This window comes from Moschus berezovskii, chromosome 14, assembly GCF_049115385.1.
Source record: "Moschus berezovskii isolate FMDL1 chromosome 14, NW_MosBer_1.0, whole genome shotgun sequence".
Lineage (NCBI taxonomy): Eukaryota > Metazoa > Chordata > Mammalia > Artiodactyla > Moschidae > Moschus > Moschus berezovskii.
The window spans coordinates 33,243,127-33,265,549 of NC_142473.1; the positions used below are offsets into that span (position 1 = coordinate 33,243,127).

The window sequence follows — 22,423 nt, forward strand, 5'->3', positions numbered from 1 at the left end:
GGATGTGAAGTGGGGTTCTCTAAAGATTAAAGATGTTGAGCATCTTTTTACGTGCCTACTGGTCATGTATATACCTTTTTTAGAGAAATGGCTATTTTAGTCATTTAAAAATCGGATTCGTTGTCTTTCCATTGTTGAATTTTAAGAGTTCTTTGTATATTCTGGCAACTAGTCCCTTATGAACACCAGTTATCGTGTATATCAAATGATACGGCCTCTTTGAGAGCTTTATAAACTGCAAGAGATGTCGCAAGTTAACCAAAAGAGCTGACGAACACGGAAGGGAGAGAAGGCCACGGTTCCACGTTGGAGGTCGCGCCCCCAGGCCTCCCTAGCACAACCTGCGTTGCGACCCGGCGCCCACAGTCTCTCCACCTCACGGCGCCCCGCCCCCCGCCCTTTGACCCGCGCCGTTTCCGGTAGGAGACGTGGCTCGAGGACGCCATCTTGGTAAGAGGCGAGTCGGCGGCGCTCCTGTCAGGGGGGCAGCAGGTCCGGAGCGGCCGGTCCTCCCCTTCCCCCGACCCCAGCCCTAGCCGCAGTGGAGCCGGAGCGCGCGGGTGCGCCCCACCACCGCCGTCACCATGGTAAGACCCGAGCCGGGCTCAACTCCCGCGTCCGGCCTTGCTCGACCGTTCTCCCTGCTACCGGCCTGTGCTGGGGCTGGAGGAGCCCCGCCCCAAGGGCCGGGAGCCGGACACTTCCTCGGGGCTCTGGGGGCTTCTCCACCCTGTGATCGACTCCCCAGGAGATCCGAGGGACCTGACTGCAGTCCCTCTATCGTCGCGCCCACACCCCTCCCCCGCCATCAGCTCGGGGATCCCTCCTCTGCCGGGATCCGGGCCCTAAAGCGGGCCCGGGGTTTTTGCTGTGCAAGAACCTACCTCTTAGTGATGGGTCTTGGACCCCATGCTGCGGACCTGGCCTCTGCTGTCCAGCAGGTTCAGTGGTGCCTCGGCGCCCCGAGCTGGGCTTCTGTCAGGGGTTCTCCTCCTTCTGTAATAAACTCACCTCTCATCCCCGGTGTTCCGTAGGCCGTGGATGTTTGAAATCTAAATCATTAGCGTTGAAGACTTTTTCTTTAGTTTGTTCGAAAAGGAGAAATAGAGGAAAGTGCATAGGGAGGCACAGAACAGGAAGGAGTAACTTCTGACAGTGATATGGCACTAATTGTAGGACCCAGGTAACCCAGAAACCTGCTACCCGCTTCTGTAGATCTTGCTGCTGCTGCTGCTAAGTCACTTCAGTCGTGTCCGACTCTGTGTGATCCCATAGACGGAAGCCCACCAGGCTCCCACTTCCCTGGGATTCTCCAGGCAAGAACACTGGAGTGGGTTGCCACTTCCTTCTCCAATGTGTGAAAGTGAAAAGTGAAAGTGAAGTCGCTCAGTCGTGTCTGACCCTCAGCGACCCCACGGACTGCAGCCTACCAGGCTCCTCCATCCATGGGATTTTCTAGGCAAGAGTGCTGGAGTGGCTTGCCATTGCCTTCTCCGTCTGTAGATCTTAGGTGTGTCCATTTGTCGGTGTGATTGGGTATACTCTGTGTATAGAGCATTGGGATGATGCGAGCCAGTTATGGAGAACACAGGTTTTTTGTCTTGTGGATGTGGCATATCGTAATCAGATGTCTCACAGGAGTGGGAAGGGGTTTATTCCTTTGGGACCTGTTACTTGCCTTCAGTTGAATTATCTTCGTGTTCTCATCTGTGGTGGTGGTGGTTTAGTGGCTAAATTGACTCCTTTGCGATTACATGGACTACCAGGTTCCTCTGTCCAGGCAAGAATACTGGAATGGGTTGCCATTTTCTTCTCCCATCTCATCTGTAGTAGAGAAGGTTAAAATTAATGTTTGTGAGAGATGAAACAAAACAGAGTGCTCACTCCACTACATCTGGCTTCATCACTACGATTTGTGAATATTTATGAAGTAGGAGAAGTTTTTTGGTTCCAAACAAACTGGTAATTTTTAAAGTGCACTTTATGTCCTTTACTCTTTTGAAGGTTGTGCTTTTCTTATTTCTTTTTGTCACTAGATTAATAATTTGATTTAAAGCATCTTCCTACACACTTAAGAGATGACAGTATAATTTGGTGCCAGTTTATACTAAGTTCTGTTCACAACCTTTTTAGATGAAAACTTGGTTGGTGAGGAGATTCAGGCTTGGGCTTTAAATCGCTGAACAGTTTTCTTCAGCTTCAGGCATGTAAATTGCATCATAAGAAGGTTTGTCTCATAAAATTTTTATGTTGGACATAAAATTTCCAAAAACTCCTTTCTTCATTTCCACTAGGAGGCTTAGTGATTTTAAAACTACTTTCTTTTTACATCTTGGATGTACATGTAGTGCATTTCAGAGTATATTATAACATGAAAAGCAAAATTAAAGGCGTTATTATATAAACTAATTAACAAAAACCTTGTTTGTTGAAAAGTTCTTGGGAAAGTCATGCTATTTTTTCCCTAGTAGTAGTTTTATTTCATCAATAACCAGAGGGCCCATAGGGCCCTAGGTGTTAAGTGGTAAACATAAAAACATAAATTTTGCATGTTATTTGGACACTGCATATACATACAGTTGTGTCACATTTAAATAAGCCTATAGTTCTGAATTATTTGGCACGTGGCATGATCCAGATACCTACAGATTTGTGAACTCTGGAGAACAACTTATCTCAGTACATTCTGCTCTGTTGAGTCTTAAGGCATTATTAAGTATTTTTCTGTGTAATATTTATGGGTTCCATCCCTTTACAAAGAGATCCCTGGACAAAGAAATGTCCAAATAGGGTAACATTTTGCAAAGATTTCTTGAATCTAAAAGCTGTATCCAGAGTTCTAAAAGTTGATCTATAAAAAAATTTTGAAATATGTAGGAAAGTTGAGAGCTTTACAGTTAACATCCATGTAACCACCAGCTAGTCTGTAATTAACATTTCACTATTTTTGCTTTATCACGCATCTAATTATTCATCCATCTTGTGGTCATCTTTTTTTTTTTTAATGCATTTTAGGGGCTTCCCTGGTGGTCCAGTGGCTAAGACTCCACGCTCTCAATGCAGGGGGCCCGGGTTTGATCCCTGGTCAGGGAACTAGATCCCACATGCTGCAATTAAGAGCTCATACAGCCAAATAAATAAATATATATTTTTTTAAATGCACTTTAAAATAAATTGTAGATATCAGTATGTAAATGTTGGTTTCTGAATAGTAAATTTCCTTTAGCTTTAGTGACTGAACTTGGTGCAATATTTCCTACACTGCAAAGTCCTAGTAGAGAAATAAAATGAACAAATGGAAAAACAAATGATTTATGATGACTTTGTTATAAAATCGAGTACCAAAAAAATCTTTTAAAAATCTTTTTTCTAATTTTCATCAAATTAATGAGAATGTGTTCTTATTTTCTTAACATTTGTCAGGTATCATTATAGTCAGTTTTTTTCCTTAATAAATTTGTATTTGAATGAACTTGATATTAAGTCTCATTGTAGCCCTAATCTGTGAAGTCTTTACTTATCTACAGAGTGCTATTCCTTTCTTATTTACTAAGTATGGGGAGTGAGTAAATTTATTGTGAAAGTGAAGTCGCTCAGTCGTGTCCAACTCTTTGCAACCCTGTGGACTGTAGCCCACCAGGCTCCTCCATCCATGGGATTCTCCAGGCAAGAATACTAGAGTGGGTTGCCATTTCCTTCTCCAGGGGATCTTCCCAACCCAGGGATCGAACCCAGGTCTCCTGCATTGCAGGTAGATGCTTTAACCTCTGAGCCACTAGGGAAGGATCACAGTATGTTTAGTTCCCAAGAATCATTAGTTATTAGGAAGCTAGATTTGGGTTTCTGTGGTTGAGATTGGGGGCTGGGACAGGGGGCACTGAAATCCTACACAGTAATAACTAATTCCCAATTCAGTTCAGTTCCGTTCAGTTCAGTTTAGTCGCCCAGTCGTGTCCGACTCTTCGCGACCCCATGAATCACAGCACGCCAGGCCTCCCTGTCTATCACCAACTCCCAGGGTTCACTCAAACTCATGTCCATCGAGTCGGTGATGCCATCCAGCCATCTCATTCTCTGTTATCCCCTTCTCCTCCCGCCCCCAATCCTTCCCAGCATCAGAGTCTTTTTCAGTGAGTCAACTCGTTGCATGAGGTGGCCACAGTATTGGAGTTTCAGCTTTAGCATCAGTCCTTCCAATGAACACCCAGGATTGATCTCCTTTAGGATGGACTGGTTGGACCTCCTTGCAGTCCAAGGGACTCTCAAGAGTCTTCTCCAGCACCATAGTTCAAAAGCATCAATTCTTCGGCGATCAGCTTTCTTCACAGTTCAACCCTCACATCCATACATGACCACTGGAAAAACCATAGCCTTGACTAATTCCCAATTAGGGGGTGGTGTTTTCTTTTTCATATGCAATACAGCAACTACACACCTGTTGTATTCTTTATATATCTTTGATTGTTATTTCAGAGGAGAGCAAAGAATGAAAATAATTTCTTGAGTTTCGGTTGATTTGCCATCTTGTTTATTCTCCAAATAGGAAGTACACTGCAGAAACTGAGAACAATGTCCTTTTATTTTTATACTGTACTATTAGTTTTTTGTTTTAGAACAGGAACTTGGTGATGAACTTAAAACTGTTACTGAGTAACTTCAAGTTTTGGTTTTGTTTTGTGCTCTATGTTTTATTGTAATCTCCCCCGATTTGATATTATCTGTAATCACTTCATGCAAGCAAAAAAGACGAAATGATCCTCTATGACAGTTGTAGAAACTAACCATAATATGATCACGAATTATATAGAGATCATCATTACAGTGAATTACAAAGAACAGAATTACTGGGTAATTGTGGAAGTGAGGAATACTGAAGCAATTAGAGTCTTTGACTTTTTTCTTTAGGGAATTGTTCATATTTTTTCTGTTACTTTTGGACCTCTATAGCTAGTGGAGATAAACGGATAATATGGCAGCTGTCTGACAGACATATACTATAAACATACATATAATTTGTTTTGGTTAGGCAGTTTGCCTTTTGGCAGCTCAATATTAATGCAAAACATGGTTCCAAAGTAGTTATTACTGGAGCAGTGGGTGTGAAATGGAAGCATTGCAAATTTTCTGTTGCTATAGTTTTCAAATGCTTAGAGTTACAGTATCATAAAGACGCAAAGGCACTTTCACATAAACTAACCTCTATTCTGGGCTTCCCTGGAGGCTCAGAAGGCAAAGAATCCACCTGCAATGCGGGAGACCTGGATTCGATCCCTGAGTTTTGGAAGATACCCTGGAGAAGGGAATGGCTACCCACTCCAGTATTCTGGCCTGGAGAATTCCATGGACAGAGAAGCCTGACAGGCTACAGTCCATGGGGTCTCAAAAAGTTGGACACGACTGAGTGACTTTCACTTCACTTCAACCTCTATTTTACGTGTATTTCAAGAAGCAATTAAGTGACATCCAACGTAATATAATTAGTGGTAGAGGCAGAACAGAAATCTAATTCTCCAGCTTTCTTTACTCAAGGAACTTGGATAGGAGAATGTTGTTATTTAATCCAGAAACAAATGATAATATATTCAAAGTATTTTAAGTACATTAAGAGAAAAGTTGTCTAACAAAGTCTAACCTATTGTGGAACTTTATTCTTTAAAACAATCCTTAGATCATCATCTCCCCTGGTGATCCAGTGGCTAAAACTCCGTGCTCCGGGTGCAGGAGGCCTGGGTTTGATCCCTAGTCAGGGAACTAGATCCCACATGTTGTAACTAAGATCTTGCATGCTGCAAGGAAAATTTAAAAAAATCCCTTGTCAGCTAAGACCTGGCACAGACAAATAAATAAATATTTTTAAAAAAACAAAGGCACGGACTCTTGAAAGTTTGTTTTAGGTCTAAATACTCTTTTCCAAAAAGCAAGTAAAATAACTGTATAGAGAATCATACTTACTCACTGTTTCACAAAGAAAATCAGGTCAAATTACAGTAGTAAAAATTAACCTACCTTTTAGTGTATACTGTATTTTAATAATTGGTAAACATTGATATGAAGAGAAAATTATTTCAAGGCATTTAAGAAGATGAATGTTGATTTAGAATAGGTTAAATTTATCTTGTTGACCATACCTTCCAATCAAGTTATTAACTGCGGCATTAACATGAATAATAGTGAATAGAAACCTATGTCAACTTTGTGGGAACTGTGATTGTGATGTCTTGGGTGTTTTGAAGTTGAGGGTCATACTTAGTCTTGGGCACTTCAGTCCTACTTTGGGAGCCTTATTTGCTTGTGTTTGAATAATGGAATGACTCAAAAGAGGGGACTACTATTTTACCTTACTGTTCCTTCATCTTTACATACTCAAGTTTCCTGATTGAGCATTAAGTACTGTTTCTTCCATCAAATCTTCATGATCTTGTGAGCTGGAAGTAATCTCTTCTTCCTCTGAATTCCCATAGTGCATTACTTTACACATTCTACCTAGTTTGTGTCTTATCCCTGCTAGGCTGCTGCCGCCTTTTTTTTCAAGGTGTAATTGACATACAGCATATTGCTTTCATGTTTACAGCATAATAATTTGATATTTGTATGTATTGTGAAATGATCATCAAAATAAGTCTAGTTAATATCACTATACATAGTTAGAAAATAATTTATTTTTGAGATAAGAACGTTTGAGATCTTCTAGATTTCTGAAGAATGCCAGTCCTACTAATTTCCTCATTGTATTCCCAGAGAGCATCTAGTGTGTATAGTAGGTATCCAATAAATAATTATTTAGTTAATTCTTGTAGTAATACAGCCAAAATGGAGATTGCCAGTACCTATAGTTAGCCTTTGACCATGCCCAATTGATAAAGCAGGGTGAATGGATTGCCCCTCTCCATAGCACATACCTTTCTGGTCACAAGTTGTCTTTCTTTTTCCCTTTAATGTTGCCTTGATGTTAATTTTTACCTAAACTCTTATCTGTATGGTATGAAGGTGTTTTGAGATCCAGCTGCCTGAGAAGTACCCTGAAGCCTCTCTATAAACATTGTTTCTAATAGAGTTACTGTTATTAGATATATTAGATATGGGCTTTGTAGTTAAGCAGCGTATTTATGTAGGTCTGAAGGTTTGGTCTGAGCAGTCCTTTCTGGGTAGATTTTTGACTTCAAGTGTTTAAATTGAGCTGTGCTTAGTATTTCTACTGTGGCTTATTTTATTCGTCAAAACATTGTAAAATTCTCGGGTGAGGGAATCATACTTTATAGGACTGTGATTCTCAGCCTTTTTTTGGTGAGGAGGGCCCTTGTAAGTATTAAATTTATAATATGCTCCCATTTATTAGTAATATTTCTCACTGCATATAGTGATTTCTCTATGGATCATTTGAGAATTACTACTCTAGAGGATCTACGAATTTTCTGACATTAAATGTAAAATTTTTTAGGGAATGTGTGTCCATTTTTAATCTGTTAAAATATTGCCAAATCCATAAAGGTAAAACTCCATTGCTTTGAAATGACAAAGGTTTTAATAAGATGCATTTCTTGGCAAGTTTATTATTAATAATGATGCTGCTTTACATTGTGAGTATATGTGGTATAAGTTGTATAGTGCTTTGGCTTACAGTTTTATTATACTCATTTGGTCCTCATAATAACTTGTGAGATTGTCAGATGATGCTCCATTTTCTAAGGGAGGAAACTGAGGCTGAGAGGTTGAAACATAACTTAAATCAGACAGATAGTAAATAAACAAAAACTAGGATCCAGATCTTCTCACTTCCAGTCATTTAACTTTCCTGGTATGTTAACTTGATTCTTTGCAAATTTGGAACACTATTTCTAATTCATATAGTCTTTGGGTAAAGAAGAAACCAATGTGAGATCATCTCAAATATAAGGAAATTCTTCATTTTCCTGATGACAATATTAAGGAAAACTTTTTGGGGTATGTAAGCTTTTAGGACTGTAGCACAAATATTTAAAGTATTTAAAAATTTACCTATGTTCTTAAAGTATTTAATAATTTACTTAAATATACTGTTGATTTTTAAATTGAAAAAATAATTCATTTTTTTCTGTTCCTATGTTCATGAAACGGTTTATCCAAATTTTTCACAGGCATCATCGTCACTCGGTGTGCTTTTTTTGAATTACGGTTTCCTTGAACTTTTATACATACGATTTTTAATATTTAGCACTTTTTGAATCCACATATCATATTGATACTTTTGGCAACTTTATTATGAGTCATAAAAGCCCATTTGTATTACAGTAGAGCAGTTGATTTTAAAAGAAATATTTATTGGGAATTCCCTGGCAGTCCAGTGGCTGGGACTCTTGGCTTTAACTGCCAAGAGCCCAGGTTCAGTCCCTGGTTGGTGAACTATTTTAAGATCCCGCAAACCACATAGCACAGAAAAAGAAAAAAAAAAAGTCATTACTGACATCCAACACATGAAATTGTGAGTTCTGATCCTCAAGATAATTTATAAATCAGATGGCCTTTTATTAGTACATGTAAAACTAGCACAGTTTGAGACTGAGGATAAAATATACCCTATGCAGTTGGTGATGGACAGGGAGGCCTGGCGTGCTGTGATTCATGGGGTCGCGGAGAGTCGGACACGACTGAGCGACTGAACTGAACTGAACTGAATTGAATTCATTTACATGTTCAGTGTAAAGTAATTGAGAGAAAATCTTTAATATGAAAGACTGTAGAAGAATTTGAATCTATACGACTCTTTTTTTAAAAAAATAAATATTCCTTGTCTAAAAATACTTTTAATGGATATATCATACCTTAAATTTATCAATAATTTCTTAATGTCATTAACTGTTTCATTCGCTGTTGATATTTTCCCATTTGTCTTATAATTTTTTTAAACAGTTTGAATCAGGATTCAAATAAGATTATATATTGTGATTGGTTGACATGTCTCTTAAGTCTCTTTTAAAATCTATGGGTTTGCCCTCCATTCCTTTTTTTATTTAGATATAATTCACATACCATAAAATTCAGCCTTTATAAGTGTATAATTAATTGATTTTTAGTATATTCACATAGGTTTTGCAGCCATCATCCCTAAACTTAGAATATTTTCATAACCCCCCCAAAAATCCCATACTAATTATCAGTCACTTTCCATTTCCCCTTTCCCAGCCCCTAGTAACCACTCATCTACTTTCTCTCTCTGAATTTGTTTATTCTGGATGTTTCATGTAAATGGAATCATGTGAGATGTTGCCTTTTGTATCTGGTTTCTTTCATTTAGTGTAATATTTTCAAAGTTCATCCATACTATAGCATATTTTTCATTCCTTTTTATAGCTGAATAATATTCCATTGTATGGATGTACCACATTCTGTTTATCCATTCATAGGTTGGTGGATATTTGGGTTTTCACTGTTTATTTACTTATTTAAATACACAGATTTTTAGGTTTTTTGGCCCTGCCTTATGGCTTCTAGGATCTTAGTTCCCTGACCAGGGTTTGAACATGGGTCATGGCAGTGAAAGTGCCAAATCCTAACCACTGGACTGCTAGGGAATTCCCGGTTTTCACTTTTTATTATGTATTATGTATTTTGAATAATGCTGCTATGAACATGTGTACAAATTTTTATGTGACATAACTCTTTTATGAGGGCTCCTGTTGGTACAGAAATCTTACTTTATTTGGATATATGTGTCATAAATCAAATATGACACATACAAAGACATACCTGCTTATCACTCATAAACTAAAGCAGCAACTACCTTTTCTTTTTTCTTTTTCTGCCAGAAATATGCAGATGGTTGAAACATGAACCTCATATGATAAAAATTAATGTGAAAGCAAATTTTTTAGTATATTTGGTTTTATTCTTCTAAACAAGTCTAAGTCTCTTGCCTGGTGATAATTTTAGGTCAATTTCTTCTCCTTCAAGTTTAAGGTATTACTTTGTGTGTACCAGGTAGCTCAGCTGGTGAAGAATCCGCCTGCAATGCAGGAGACCCTGGTTCAATTCCTGGGTCAGGAAGCTCCCCTGGAGAAGGGATAGCCTACCCACTTCAGTATTCTTGGGCTTCCCTGGTGGCTCAGATGGTAAAGAATCTGCCTGCAATGCGGGAGAGCTAGGTTCTATTCCTGGGTCAGGAAGATCCCCTGAGGAGGACATGGCAACCCACTCCAGTATTGTTGCCTGGAGAATCCCTGTGGACAGAGGAGCCTGGTGGGCTACAGTCCATGGGGTTGCAAAGAGTCGAACATGACTGAACCACTAAGCACATGTGTGTACCAAGAATTATAGGAGTCCTTGCCCTTTTTTGAAGAAATCTTTCTTTATTTCACACTGTTAAAGACATGAATGGGGACAATGTGGGGAATATAGTCTATAATTATGTAATATTGTTGTATGGTAACAGATGGTGACTAGGTTATCACAGTGAACATTTTAAAATGTATAGAAATATGGAATAACTGTGTTGTATACCAGAAACCAACATAGTGTTGTAGGTCAGTTATACTTTAAAAATAGCCAATACAATATTATAAAGCAATTATCCTCCAGTTAAATAAATTTAATCTTATTGTTAAAAAAATAAACTCATAGAAAAGAGATCAGATTTGTGGTCACCAGTGGCTGGGACTGGGGAGGAGGGAGATTGGATGAAGGTAGTAAAAAAAAGTGCAGACTTCCAGTTATAAGCTAAGTAAGTACTGGACATGCAGTGTAGAGTATGATCAATATAACTAACAGTGCTGTATATATGAAAGTTGTTAAAAGAATAACATCACAAGGGAAAAAAGTTTTTTATCTGTTTCTTTTTGGCTATGCCAGGCGGCTTACAGGATCTTAGTTCCCCAAGTAGGGGTTGAATTTGGGTCCTTCATGGTGGAAGTGCAGAGTTCTAACCACTGGACCATGAGGGAATTCCCTTTTTTATATTTCTTTAATGTTGTACCTATATGAGATGATGGATGTTCACCGAACTTATGATTTATATTAAGTCAAATCATTATGCTATACACCTTAAACTTTCAGTGCTGTATGTCAATTATATTTCAGTTAAACTGAAAGAAAAAAATAAAATTAAAGACATGAAATCATATACACTTAAAATACCTTATAACTTTATGTGTTAATTCTGCCTCAATAAAGCTGAATTAAAAAAAATTCTATAGCAACAACAGCAACAAAATAATAAAGACATGGAGTGGGAGATTTCTTTTGAAAAGAATGGGTCATAACCTTGTTGCGTTTTTATTCTTTTTGGGGGCTCTTTTACTCCCCTCTTTTTTTTTTTTTTCCATGGGGATGGTCTTGGTCCCTGTCTCCTGTACAGTGTCACGAACCTCTGTCCAGAGCTCATCAGGCACTCTTATCTGTCAGACTTAGTCCCTTAAATCTATTTCTTACTTCCACTGTATAATCAAAAGGGATTTGATTTAGGTCGTATCTGAATGGTCGAGTGGTTTTCCCTACTTTCTTCAATTTAAGTCTGAATTTGGCAATAAGGAGTTCATGATCTGAGCCACAGTCAGCTCCTGGTCTTGTTTTTGCTGACTGTATACAGCTTCTCCATTTTTGGCTGCAAAGAATATAATCAGTCTGTTTTCGGTGTTGACCATCTGGTGATGTCCATGTTTAGAGTCTTCTCTTGTGTTGTTGGAAGAGGGTGTTTGCTATGACCAGTGTGTTCTCTTGGCAAAATTCTATTAGCCTTTGCCGTGCTTCATTTCATGCTCCAAGGTCAAATTTGTCTGTTACTCCAGGTGTTTCTTGACTTCCTACTTTTGCATTCCAGTCCCTATAAGGAAAAGGACATCTTTTTTGGGTGTTAGTTCTAAAAGGTCTTGTAGGTCTTCATAGAACCGTTCAACCTCCGCTTCTTCAGCATTACTGGTTGGGACATAGACTTGGATTACTGTAATATTGAACGGTTTGCCTTGGAAACGAACAGAAATCATTCTGTTGTTTTTAAGATTGCATCCAAGTACTGCATTTCGGACTCTTTTGTTGACCATGATGGCCACTCCATTTCTTATAAGGGATTCCTGCCCACAATAGTAGATATAATGATCATCTAAGTTAAATTCTGCATATGATGGCATCACCAACTCTATGGACATGAGTTTGAGTGAACTCCGGGAGTTGGTGATGGACAGGGAGACCTGGCATGCTGTGATTCATGGGGTCGCAGAGAGTTGGACACAACTAAGCGACTGAACTGAACTGAAGTTAAATTCACCCATTCGAGTCCATTTTAGTTCACTGATTCCTAGAATGTCGACGTTCACTCTTGTCATCTCCTGTTTGACCAATTCCAATTTGCCTTGATTCATGGACCTAACATTCATGGACCTAACAGGTTCCTATGCAATATTGCTCTTTACAGCATCGGACCTTGCTTCTATCACCAGTCACATCCACAACTGGGTATTTGTTTCGCTTTGGCTCCATCCCTTCATTCTTTCTGGAGTTATTTCTCCACTGATCTCCAGTAGCATACTGGGCACCTACCGACCTGGGGAATTCCTCATTCAGTATCCTATCATTTTGCCTTTTGATACGGTTCATGGGGTTCTCAAGGCAAGTATACTGAAGTGGTTTGCCATTCCCTTCTCCAGTGGACCACATTCTGTCAGACCTCTCCACCATGACCTCTCCCCATGGAAAAGAAATGCAAAAAAGCAAAATGGCTGTCTGAGGAGGCCTTACAAATAGCTGTGAAGAGAAGAGAGGCGAAAAGCAAAGGAGAAAAGGAAAGATATAAGCATCTGAATGCAGAGTTCCAAAGAATAGGTAGGAGAGATAAGAAAGCCTTCCTCAGCGATCAATGCAGAGAAATAGAGGAAAACAACAGAATAGGAAAAACAAGAGATCTTTTCAAGAAAATTAGAGATATCAAGGGACCATTTCATGCAAAGATGGGCTCGATAAAGGACAGAAATGGTATGGACCTAACAGAAGGAGAAGATATTAAGAAGAGGTGGCAAGAATACACAAAAGAACTGTACAAAAAAGATCTTCACGACGAAGATAATCACAATGGCGTGATCACTCACCTGGAACCAGACATCTTGGAATGTGAAGTCAAGTGGGCCTTAGAGAGCATCACTACGAACAAAGCTAGTGGAGGTGATGGAATTCCAATTGAGCTATTTCAAATCCTGAAAGATGATGCTGTGAAAGTGCTGCACTCAATATGCCAGCAAATTTGGAAAACTCAGCAGTGGCCACAGGACTGGAAAAGGTCAGTCTTCATTCCAATCCCAAAGAAAGGCAATGCCAAAGAATGCTCAAACTACCGCACAATTGCACTCATCTCACACGCTAGTAAAGTCATGCTCAAAATTCTCCAAGCTAGGCTTCAGCAATATGTGAACCGTGAACTTCCAGATGTTCAAGCAGGTTTTAGAAAAGGCAGAGGCACCAGAGATCAAATTGCCAACATCCGCTGGATCATGGAGAAAGCAAGAGAGTTCCAGAAAAACATCTATTTCTGCTTCATTGACCATGCCAAAGCCTTTGACTGTGTGGATCACAATAAACTGGAACATTCTGAAAGAGATGGGAATATCAGACCACCTGACCTGCCTCTTGAGAAACCTGTATGCAGGTCAGGAAGCAACAGTTAGAACTGGACATGGAGCAACAGACTGGTTCCAAATAGGAAAATGAGTACGTCAAGGTTGTATATTGTCACCCTGTTTATTTAACTTATATGCAGAGTACATCATGAGGAACGCTGGGCTGGAAGAAGCACAAGCTGGAATCAAGATTGCCAGGAGAAATATCAATAACCTCAGATATGCAGATGACACCACCCTTATGGCAGAAAGTGAAGAGGAACTCAAAGGCCTCTTGATGAAAGTGAGAGAGGAGAGTGAAAAGTTTTGCTTGAAGCTCAACATTCAAAAAACTAAGATCATGGCATCCGGTCCCATCACTTCATGGGAAATAGATGGAAAAACAGTGGAAACAGTGTCAGACTTTATTTTTTTGGGCTCCAAAGTCACTGCAGGTGCTGATTGCAGCCATGAAATTAAAAGACGCTTACTCCTTGGAAGGAAAGTTATGACCAACCTAGATAGCATATTAAAAAGCAGAGACATTACTTTGCCAACCAAGGTCCGTCTAGTCAAGGCTATGGTTTTTCCCGTGGTCATGTATGGATGTGAGAGTTGGACTGTGAAGAAAGCTGATCGCCGAAGAATTGATGCTTTTGAACTGTGGTGCTGGAGAAGACTCTTGAGAGTCCCTTGTGCTGCAAGGAGATCCAACCAGTCCATTCTAAAGGAGATCAGTCCTGGGTGTTCATTGGAAGGACTGATGCTAAAGCTGAAACTCCAATACTTTGGCCACCTCATGTGACGAGTTGACTCACTGGAAAAGAGTCTGATGCTGGGAGGGATTGGGGGCGGGAGGAGACGGGGACGACAGAGAATGAGATGGCTGGATGGCATCACCGACTCGATGGAGATGAGTTTGCGTGAACTCCGGGAGTTGGTGATGGACAGGGAGGCCTGGCGTGCTGTGATTCATGGGGTCGCAAAGAGTCGGACATGACTGAGCGACTGAACTGAACTGAACTTACTCCCCTCAGTATATGTTCTTGCCTCTTGCCTGGGTGGTAACAGCAACCTCCCAAGTAATTGTGATGGTGAATGATACGTTTCTTAAGTACAAAACTGTTTATTTATTTTAAAAAAATTATAAGTATTTTGGGGAACGATGACTGTTCTGGGACTTTTAAGCTAGCTTATTTACCACTTTTAAAGTAGTCAACTGTAATTTTATACTCTATACTTTTCCGTATGTCTAAAATATCATCTTATATTTAAAAATATAAGATATAAAATATATTTTTATATTTTATAAATATAAAAATATATTTTAGACATACAGGGGCTATTTTAGGGGCTTCCCTGGTACCTCAACTGGTAAAGAATCCACCTATAATGCAGAAAACCCTGGTTCGATTCCTGGGTTGGGAAGATCCCCTGGAGAAGGGATAGGCTACCCACTCCAGTATTCTTGGGCTTCCCTGGTGGCTCAGAGAGTAAGACTGCCTGCAATGTGGGAGATACTCCAGTATTCTTGCCTAGAGAATTCTCATGGACAGAGGAGCCTGGCGGACTGCAGTTCCTGGGGTCGCAAATAGTTGGGTACGACTGAGCGACTGAGCACACATATTTTTAAAAGGATATAATTTACAAAGCAAGATTCTTCCTCAAATATTTATTTATGAGGTAGAACTACTTTTTTAACTTTTGAATTCTATACTACATAACTTTATGCTAGCATAATTAAGGTAAGTTTCAACATAGAATTGATAGACTCAGGAGCATAAAATTGTATTACTTTCTTAAATGTGTTTCTTTCTAAACTTGCAGTTGTTATTTGGGAAATAGAGCAGTTGATAGGATTTATTCTTGAGATTTCATGTGAGAAAATTTGCCCAGTGTTCATGGGAAGTAAATCAGTCAGTAAAAATAAAGATCTGTTTGGTAGAGGAAAGTTATTTGTGCAAGATATAGATCAAACACTTTTTCACTATAAATTGTTTTTACCTAGCTGCTTGGACATAGGTGTGATGTTTATTATCTCCCAAATACCCTGATGACCTATTCTTGATGAATAAAGACATTATGTTCTCCCGTAATCACTGTAAAACTATATTGATGTTTTGAAACTAGAAGAATATCTACTCAAATTGACTAATTTGTTTTTTTTTCCAGCTGCTCACCTGTAGAGGAAAGATTTCTGTAAAACTGAGGAACCTGACCAATAGAATGTTGATATTTCAGAAGTCGTATCCTAGTATCGAGGCTTCTAATATGTTTAAATGGTCTTTCTGTTACTTGTCCTTATAAACTTCTGGGTTCCTGCAATGAAGAGACTATTAATACAGTACTTAATTTTCTTACTACTCTGCTAATGACATTTGGTCATATCTTCTTTGGTGCTTTGTTTTGTTTAACGAAATGCCAGACTCTGAAAAAAAGGCTGTTGGTCTTGATCATTGCCCAGTGTCGAAACCTGTGTGAAACATTGAGCCACTTAGTGTTTCATTTTATAGATTGTTTGTGTCTGGAGCTAAGTTAGTGTGGGTTAATCAAAGAGCAGAAGATAAATTTAGACTCACTAGATTGGTTCCATACTTTAGGTAAAAATGAAAGGAAAGTTTTGGGGCCTTGTATAGCTATTCAGCCTGCCTGATCAGACCTCTGTAGAAATTTCTGGTTTTCCTTAAAAATGTTTAAGCTATTTATGGGTCTGCCAAAGCAGAGAGCAACCCAGTTTTTAGTCACAGGGGACCCATTAATAATGTGTGTAGACTTAGAAAAAATTATTTCTTTACTAAGTTTTTCTCTAGGTGTGTTACTGAAAAATAGGAGTAATAGCTTCATTTTCCTTTACTTCACCTTTATCTTATGAATGACATAGTATAAAGAGCAATGAAGTAGAGTCTGAAAGTCAGCATTCTAGTAGTAGTTATATCACCAAGTAACTGAGTGTGGCATTCTACGGATCTGAGGATATTGAGAAAACACATGTAAAAAAGTGATTAGTACTTATTTACATGTTCCTTGCAGGTGCTGTTGGCAGCAGCGGTCTGTACAAAAGCAGGAAAAGCTATTGTTTCTCGACAGTTTGTAGAAATGACTCGAACTCGGATTGAGGGCTTGTTAGCAGCTTTTCCAAAGCTCATGAACACTGGAAAACAACATACGTTTGTGGAAACAGAGAGTGTCAGATATGTTTACCAGCCTATGGAGAAATTGTACATGGTACTGATCACTACCAAAAACAGCAACATCTTAGAAGATCTGGAGACCTTAAGGCTCTTCTCAAGAGTGGTAAGAGTCCTGTAATATTGGGTTAAGGTTTTTGGATTTTTTGTGTGTGAAACAATTTTTTCCCCAAAGCAGCTGATGCTTATCATTTTGCATGTTCTATGCACCTAGTCCCCGTCCCAGCATCTTGGGTCACATCTCCTTTTACTGGATATCCTAAGACTGTAAATATTACAAAGGAGAGTATGAAAATTGCTCTTTTGTTTCCCAGTTCTCTAGTGGTAACTATAACCTGCCCTTGTGGTTCTGACACTTGTTTGGCCATATTTTTAGATAATATTCTTTCGATGAGATTTGTTGATGTAGGCGCACACATACAAAGGCTTATGCCAAAGACTTTCTTAAAGAGTAGTGGAAGGAGCTAGTAAAGCGATTCAGGGCATATTGGAATTCATGTATTTTACCGGATAAGAATTGGAAAGCATAACTGCTGATACATTCTAAATATTTCCATTGTTCCTCATGATTAGATTCCTGAATATTGCCGAGCCTTAGAAGAGAATGAAATATCTGAGCACTGTTTTGATTTGATTTTTGCATTTGACGAAATTGTTGCCTTGGGATACCGGGAGAATGTTAACCTGGCACAGATCAGAACCTTCACAGAAATGGATTCCCATGAGGAGAAGGTGTTCAGAGCAGTCAGAGAGGTAAATAGGGTCTTCTTTGAGACTGCTGGTTTGTGTCTTTCTTTTCCGCTTCTCTGTCTGACTTTCCTTTTTTTATTTACTAGTCTGGTCTGAACTCAAAGCTGCATCCAAGTATGTCTCTTTTCGTAGACTCAAGAGCGTGAAGCCAAGGCTGAGATGCGGCGTAAAGCAAAAGAATTACAGCAGGCCCGAAGAGATGCAGAGAGACAGGGCAAAAAAGCACCAGGATTTGGGGGCTTTGGAAGCTCCACAGTGTCTGGAGGCAGCACAACTTCTATGATCACAGAGACCATCATTGAAACTGATAAACCAAAAGTGGCACCCACACCAGCCAGGTATAATCTAGTGTAATCACCTGGAATACAGTCCTGGAATGGCAGATGAAGGCTATATGTGTGCATCTCAGAGCAATATCTCATTTCTAGGCAAACTATTAAATAATGAGTGCCTTGATAAAGTAAGTTGTAATATTAAATTTGGCTACATATTGATAATATGGGAATAAGGGAGAAATCCGATTGTGGTGTTTTTCCTTTTGTATGAAAGAGAGTTCTTTTACAAATTTTACCATGAAGCTCAATTTCCTGTGAGAGTTGCCTTATATTGGAAGAAGAGTTATTTAACTGTTTAAGGGACACATACTTTAAATCTAGTGTTCATAAATGGATTTCAGGGAAAATCTAAACTACCTAAAGTTATATGAAAAAGTTTGTTTGTACATAAGTATATTTATCTGGATAGAAGGTACAAAGTTTTCCTCAGATCATACATGCTTATCAAAGTATACCTTTGGTCTTTGGGTACTTGAAGCTTATGTGGTTCTTTCGTTTGTTTGTTTTTTGGTCATGCCCCTATAGCATGCAAGATCTTAGTTCCCCAACCAGGGAGTGAACCTGTGCCCTGCAGTGGAAGCACAGAATCCTAACCACTGGACCACCAGAGAATCTCTGAAACTTACATGTTAATAGTGAGCCAGCTGCCAGTTAGAACAAGAAATAGTTTAGTGGTCCACTAAACACTAGGAAACTTTAGTTTTTCCCTTGAGGTATTCACATTTCTCTTAAAGAACAGCTTTAGGGAAAGCTTTAGTGATGGGGAATTATTAATTAGTTTTTAACTTTTTAAATCATGTGTGTATTTTTTCTTATTTTTGCATTCTTCCACTTAGACCTTCAGGCCCTAGCAAGGCTCTGAAACTGGGAGCCAAAGGAAAGGAAGTAGATAATTTCGTTGACAAACTGAAATCTGAAGGTGAAAATATCATATCCTCCAATATGGGCAAGCGTACCTCTGAAGCAACCAAAGTGCATGCTCCACCCATTAATGTGGAGAGGTAAGTGGTAACTTTTTCAGTAGGAACAGACCACATGGTGTTAAAAAATTTTTTTATCTCAATACTTTATAAATTCTTTTGTGGTTTTTAATTTTTCCAGATTTAAAAGACTTAAGAGTATATTCTAAACAGCAGGGTTCTACTGTATATTATCACACAGGGAACTACATTCAATATCCTGTGATAAACCATAATGGAAAGGAATATGGAAAAAATAAATATATATGTATAACTTAGTCACTTTGCTGTACAGTAGACATTAAACACAATATTGTAAATCAGCTACACTTCAGTAAAATTTTAGGTATTAACATGAGATATTCCCCCTCTGCCCTCTTCAAACCATGATTGGGGACTCTTAGCCATCTGTTTTCTGTTTAGAACTTAACCTTTCTACCAACTCTGTGGTGGTTAAATTAAACAAAAAATAACTTTTCTTCATGCTTAGTTTATACTTTGTCTCCTAAAATGAACGTGAATTAGAGTACTAGAACAATGATTAGCTCTGTACTATATTTTGGCATGTCTTTCTCTAATTAAGACAAAAACCATAAATATCTTTAGTAGCAAATTAATGTGTTATTTTTGCTTTTTAAGTATTTAAAGCCAGTATAGAATATTTTGATTTGTCTCTTATCTCAGGACTATGGTACTGGTAGGTAACATTTTTAAGTGGTAGTTATCAAGTTCACATTTTCATGACTCAGATTTCTTGTCTTGAAGCCCACACTTTCTACTGTTACTGATGATTTTGAGGTCAAGTGAAAGATGAGTCTGGGAGGATACCTCTATCAGGTGTGCTTCAAAGAGGAGTATTTTGCATGTCTTATTTTATGTGAAATGAACAAGGTTTTGGAATAAATCTTTCAAATCACTAAAGCTCCTGTGTTATTCCTAGTGGTTGCTCTGAGGGAGACAGGTTTGACACTATTTTAATAAGATGTTTGAGGTTATCATGTACTAGAGCTTGCAACTCTTTTCTGAATGTTGGACTACTTCTTGAACATGGAACAAATGCTTATGAAAGTAAATGACACCATGCATTGTCTTAAGATACATGTCTCTGTGGTCTTGAGTCTCATGCTTCTGTTCCTGGGAAGACTTAGAGGTTGGAACAGAATAAAGTAGGACACCAGCATAGTTTTTTAAACCACTGCCATTCACCCAGCTAAAAGCTGTTTTAGTGAGGAATATGGATAGATTGTACTCAATGATGGCCCATAGCAGCAGTACCTTTTATTTTACTTATTTTAAAAACTAGATTATACATTCATTTAGTTGTTCAAAATTCAAAAGGTTCAAAGGATGTTACACTAAAACTTCTTCCCACCCAGCCATTCAAGGTTCTCTCTTCAGATACAGCTAGCGTTAACTAGTTTTTGTGTCTGTCTTCCAAGAGAGATAGTGTATGTATAGATGAATAAAAATATGGTATAATTTCTGTTTTTCTCTTGTTATACATAAGTGGTGGTGTACTTGACACATTTTCTACTTGTTTTTTTCACTGCAGTTCAGTCGCTCAGTTGTGTCCGATTCTTTGTGACCCCATGGACTGCAGCACGCCAGGGCTCCCTGTCTATCACCAACTCCCGGAATTTACTCAAACTCATGTCCATTGAGTCGGTGTCGCCATCCAACCATCTCATCCTCTGTCGTCCACTTCTCCTGCCTTCAATCTTTCCCAGCATCTGGGTCTTTTCAAATGAGTCACTTCTTCACATCAGGTGGCCAAAGTATTGGAGCTTCAGCATCAGTCCTTCCAATGAATATTCAGGACTGATTTCCTTTAGCATTGACTGGTTGGATCTCCTTGCAGGCAAGGGGACTCTCAACAGTCTTCTCCAACACCACAGTTCAGAAGCATCAATTCTTCAGCGTTTAGCTTTCTTTATAGTCCAACTCTCACATCCATACATGACTACTGGAAAAACCATAGCTTTGACTAGACAGACCTTTTCGGCAAAGTTATGTCTCTTTTTAATACACTGTCTAGATTGGTCATAACTTTCCTTCCAAGGAGTAAGCGTCTTTTAATTTCATGGCTGCAGTCACCATCTGCAGTGATCTTGAAGCCCAAAAAATTAAAGTCTGTCACTGTTTCCATCGTTTACCCATCGATGAGCCATGAAGTGATGGGACTGGATGCCATGATCTTAGTTTTCTGAACATTGAGTTTTAAGCCAGCTTTTTCACTCTCCTCTTTCACTTTCATCAAGAGGCTCTTTAGTTCTTCTTCACTTTCTGCCATAAGAGTGGTGTCATCTGCATATCTGAGGTTATTGATATTTCTCCCAGCAATCTTGATTTCACCTTGTGCTTCATTCAACCCAGCGTCTCTCATGATGTACTCTGCATAGAAGTTAAATAAGCAGGGTGACAGTATCCAGCCTTGATGTACTCCTTTCCCTATTTGTAACCAGATTGTTGTTTGATGTCTGGTTCTAACTGTTGCTTCTTGACCTACATACAGATTTCTCAGGAGGCAGGTAAAATGGTCTGGTATTCCCATCTTTTGAAGAATTTTCCAGTTTGTTGTGATCTACACAGTCAAAGGCTTTGGCATAATCAGTAAAATAGAAGTAGATTTTTTCTGGTATTCTCTTGCCTTTTCTATGATCCAGCAGATGTTGGCAATTTGATCTCTGACTCCTCTGCCTTTTCTAAATCCAGCTTGAACATCTGGATTCATGGTTCACATACTGTTAAAGCCTGGTTTGGAGAATTTTGGTATTACTTTGCAAGCGTGTAAGATGAGTGCAGTTGTGCCATATTTTGAACATTCTTTGGCATTGCCTTTCTTTGGAACTGGAATGAAAACTGACCTTTTCCAGTCCCACAGCCACTGCTGAGTTTTCCAAATTTGCTGGCATATTGAGTGCAGCACTTTCACAGCATTGTCTTTTAGGATTTGAAATAGCTCAGCTGGAATTCGATCACCTCCACTAGCTTTGTTTGTAGTGATGCTTCCTAAGGCCCACTTGACTTCACATTCCAGGATGTCTGGTTCTAGGTGAGTGATCATACCATCGTGGTTATCTGGGTCATGAAGATCTTTTTTATATAGTTCTTCTGTGTATTCTTGCTATCTCTTCTTAATATCTTCTGCTTCTGTTAGGTCCATACCATTTCTGTCCTTTATTGTGTCCATCTTTGCATGAAATGTTCCCTTGGTACCTCTAATTTTCTTGAAGAGATCTCTAGTTTTTCCCATTCTGTTGTTTTCCTCTATTCCTTTGCACTGATCACAGAGGAAGGCTTTCCTAACTCTCCTTGCTATTCTTTGAATCTCTACATTCAAATGGGTATAGCTTTCCTTTTCTCTTTTGCTTTTCTTCTTTTCACAGCTATTTGTAAGGCCTCCTCAGACAACCATTTTGCCTTTTTGCATTTTTTTTTCTTGGGGATGGTCTTGATCCCCGCCTCCTGTACAGTGTCACGAACCTCCATCCATAGTTCTTCAGGCACTCTGTCTATTGGATCTAATCCCTTGAATCTATTTGTCACTTCCACTGTATTGTAAGGGATTTGATTTAGGTCATACCTGAATGGTCTAGTGGTTTCCCTTACTTTTTTCAATTTAAGTCTGAATTTGGCAA

The 22,423-nt window shown here is 38.9% G+C and overlaps 1 protein-coding gene across 1 annotated transcript in view; it reads left to right on the forward strand.

Annotated features, from left to right (window-relative positions):
- Positions 1 to 422: 422 nt before the first annotated feature.
- The window catches only part of ARCN1 (archain 1 coat protein complex I subunit delta), a 33,860-nt gene continuing 11,859 nt past the window's right edge, over positions 423 to 22,423 (forward strand). Inside the window, exons 1-5 of the mRNA XM_055423139.2 lie at positions 423 to 587; positions 16,584 to 16,847; positions 17,315 to 17,494; positions 17,624 to 17,829; positions 18,663 to 18,827. Coding sequence (XP_055279114.2) covers positions 585 to 587; positions 16,584 to 16,847; positions 17,315 to 17,494; positions 17,624 to 17,829; positions 18,663 to 18,827 — 818 coding nt within the window. The 5' untranslated portion in view covers positions 423 to 584. The remainder of the gene's footprint in view (positions 588 to 16,583; positions 16,848 to 17,314; positions 17,495 to 17,623; positions 17,830 to 18,662; positions 18,828 to 22,423) is intronic.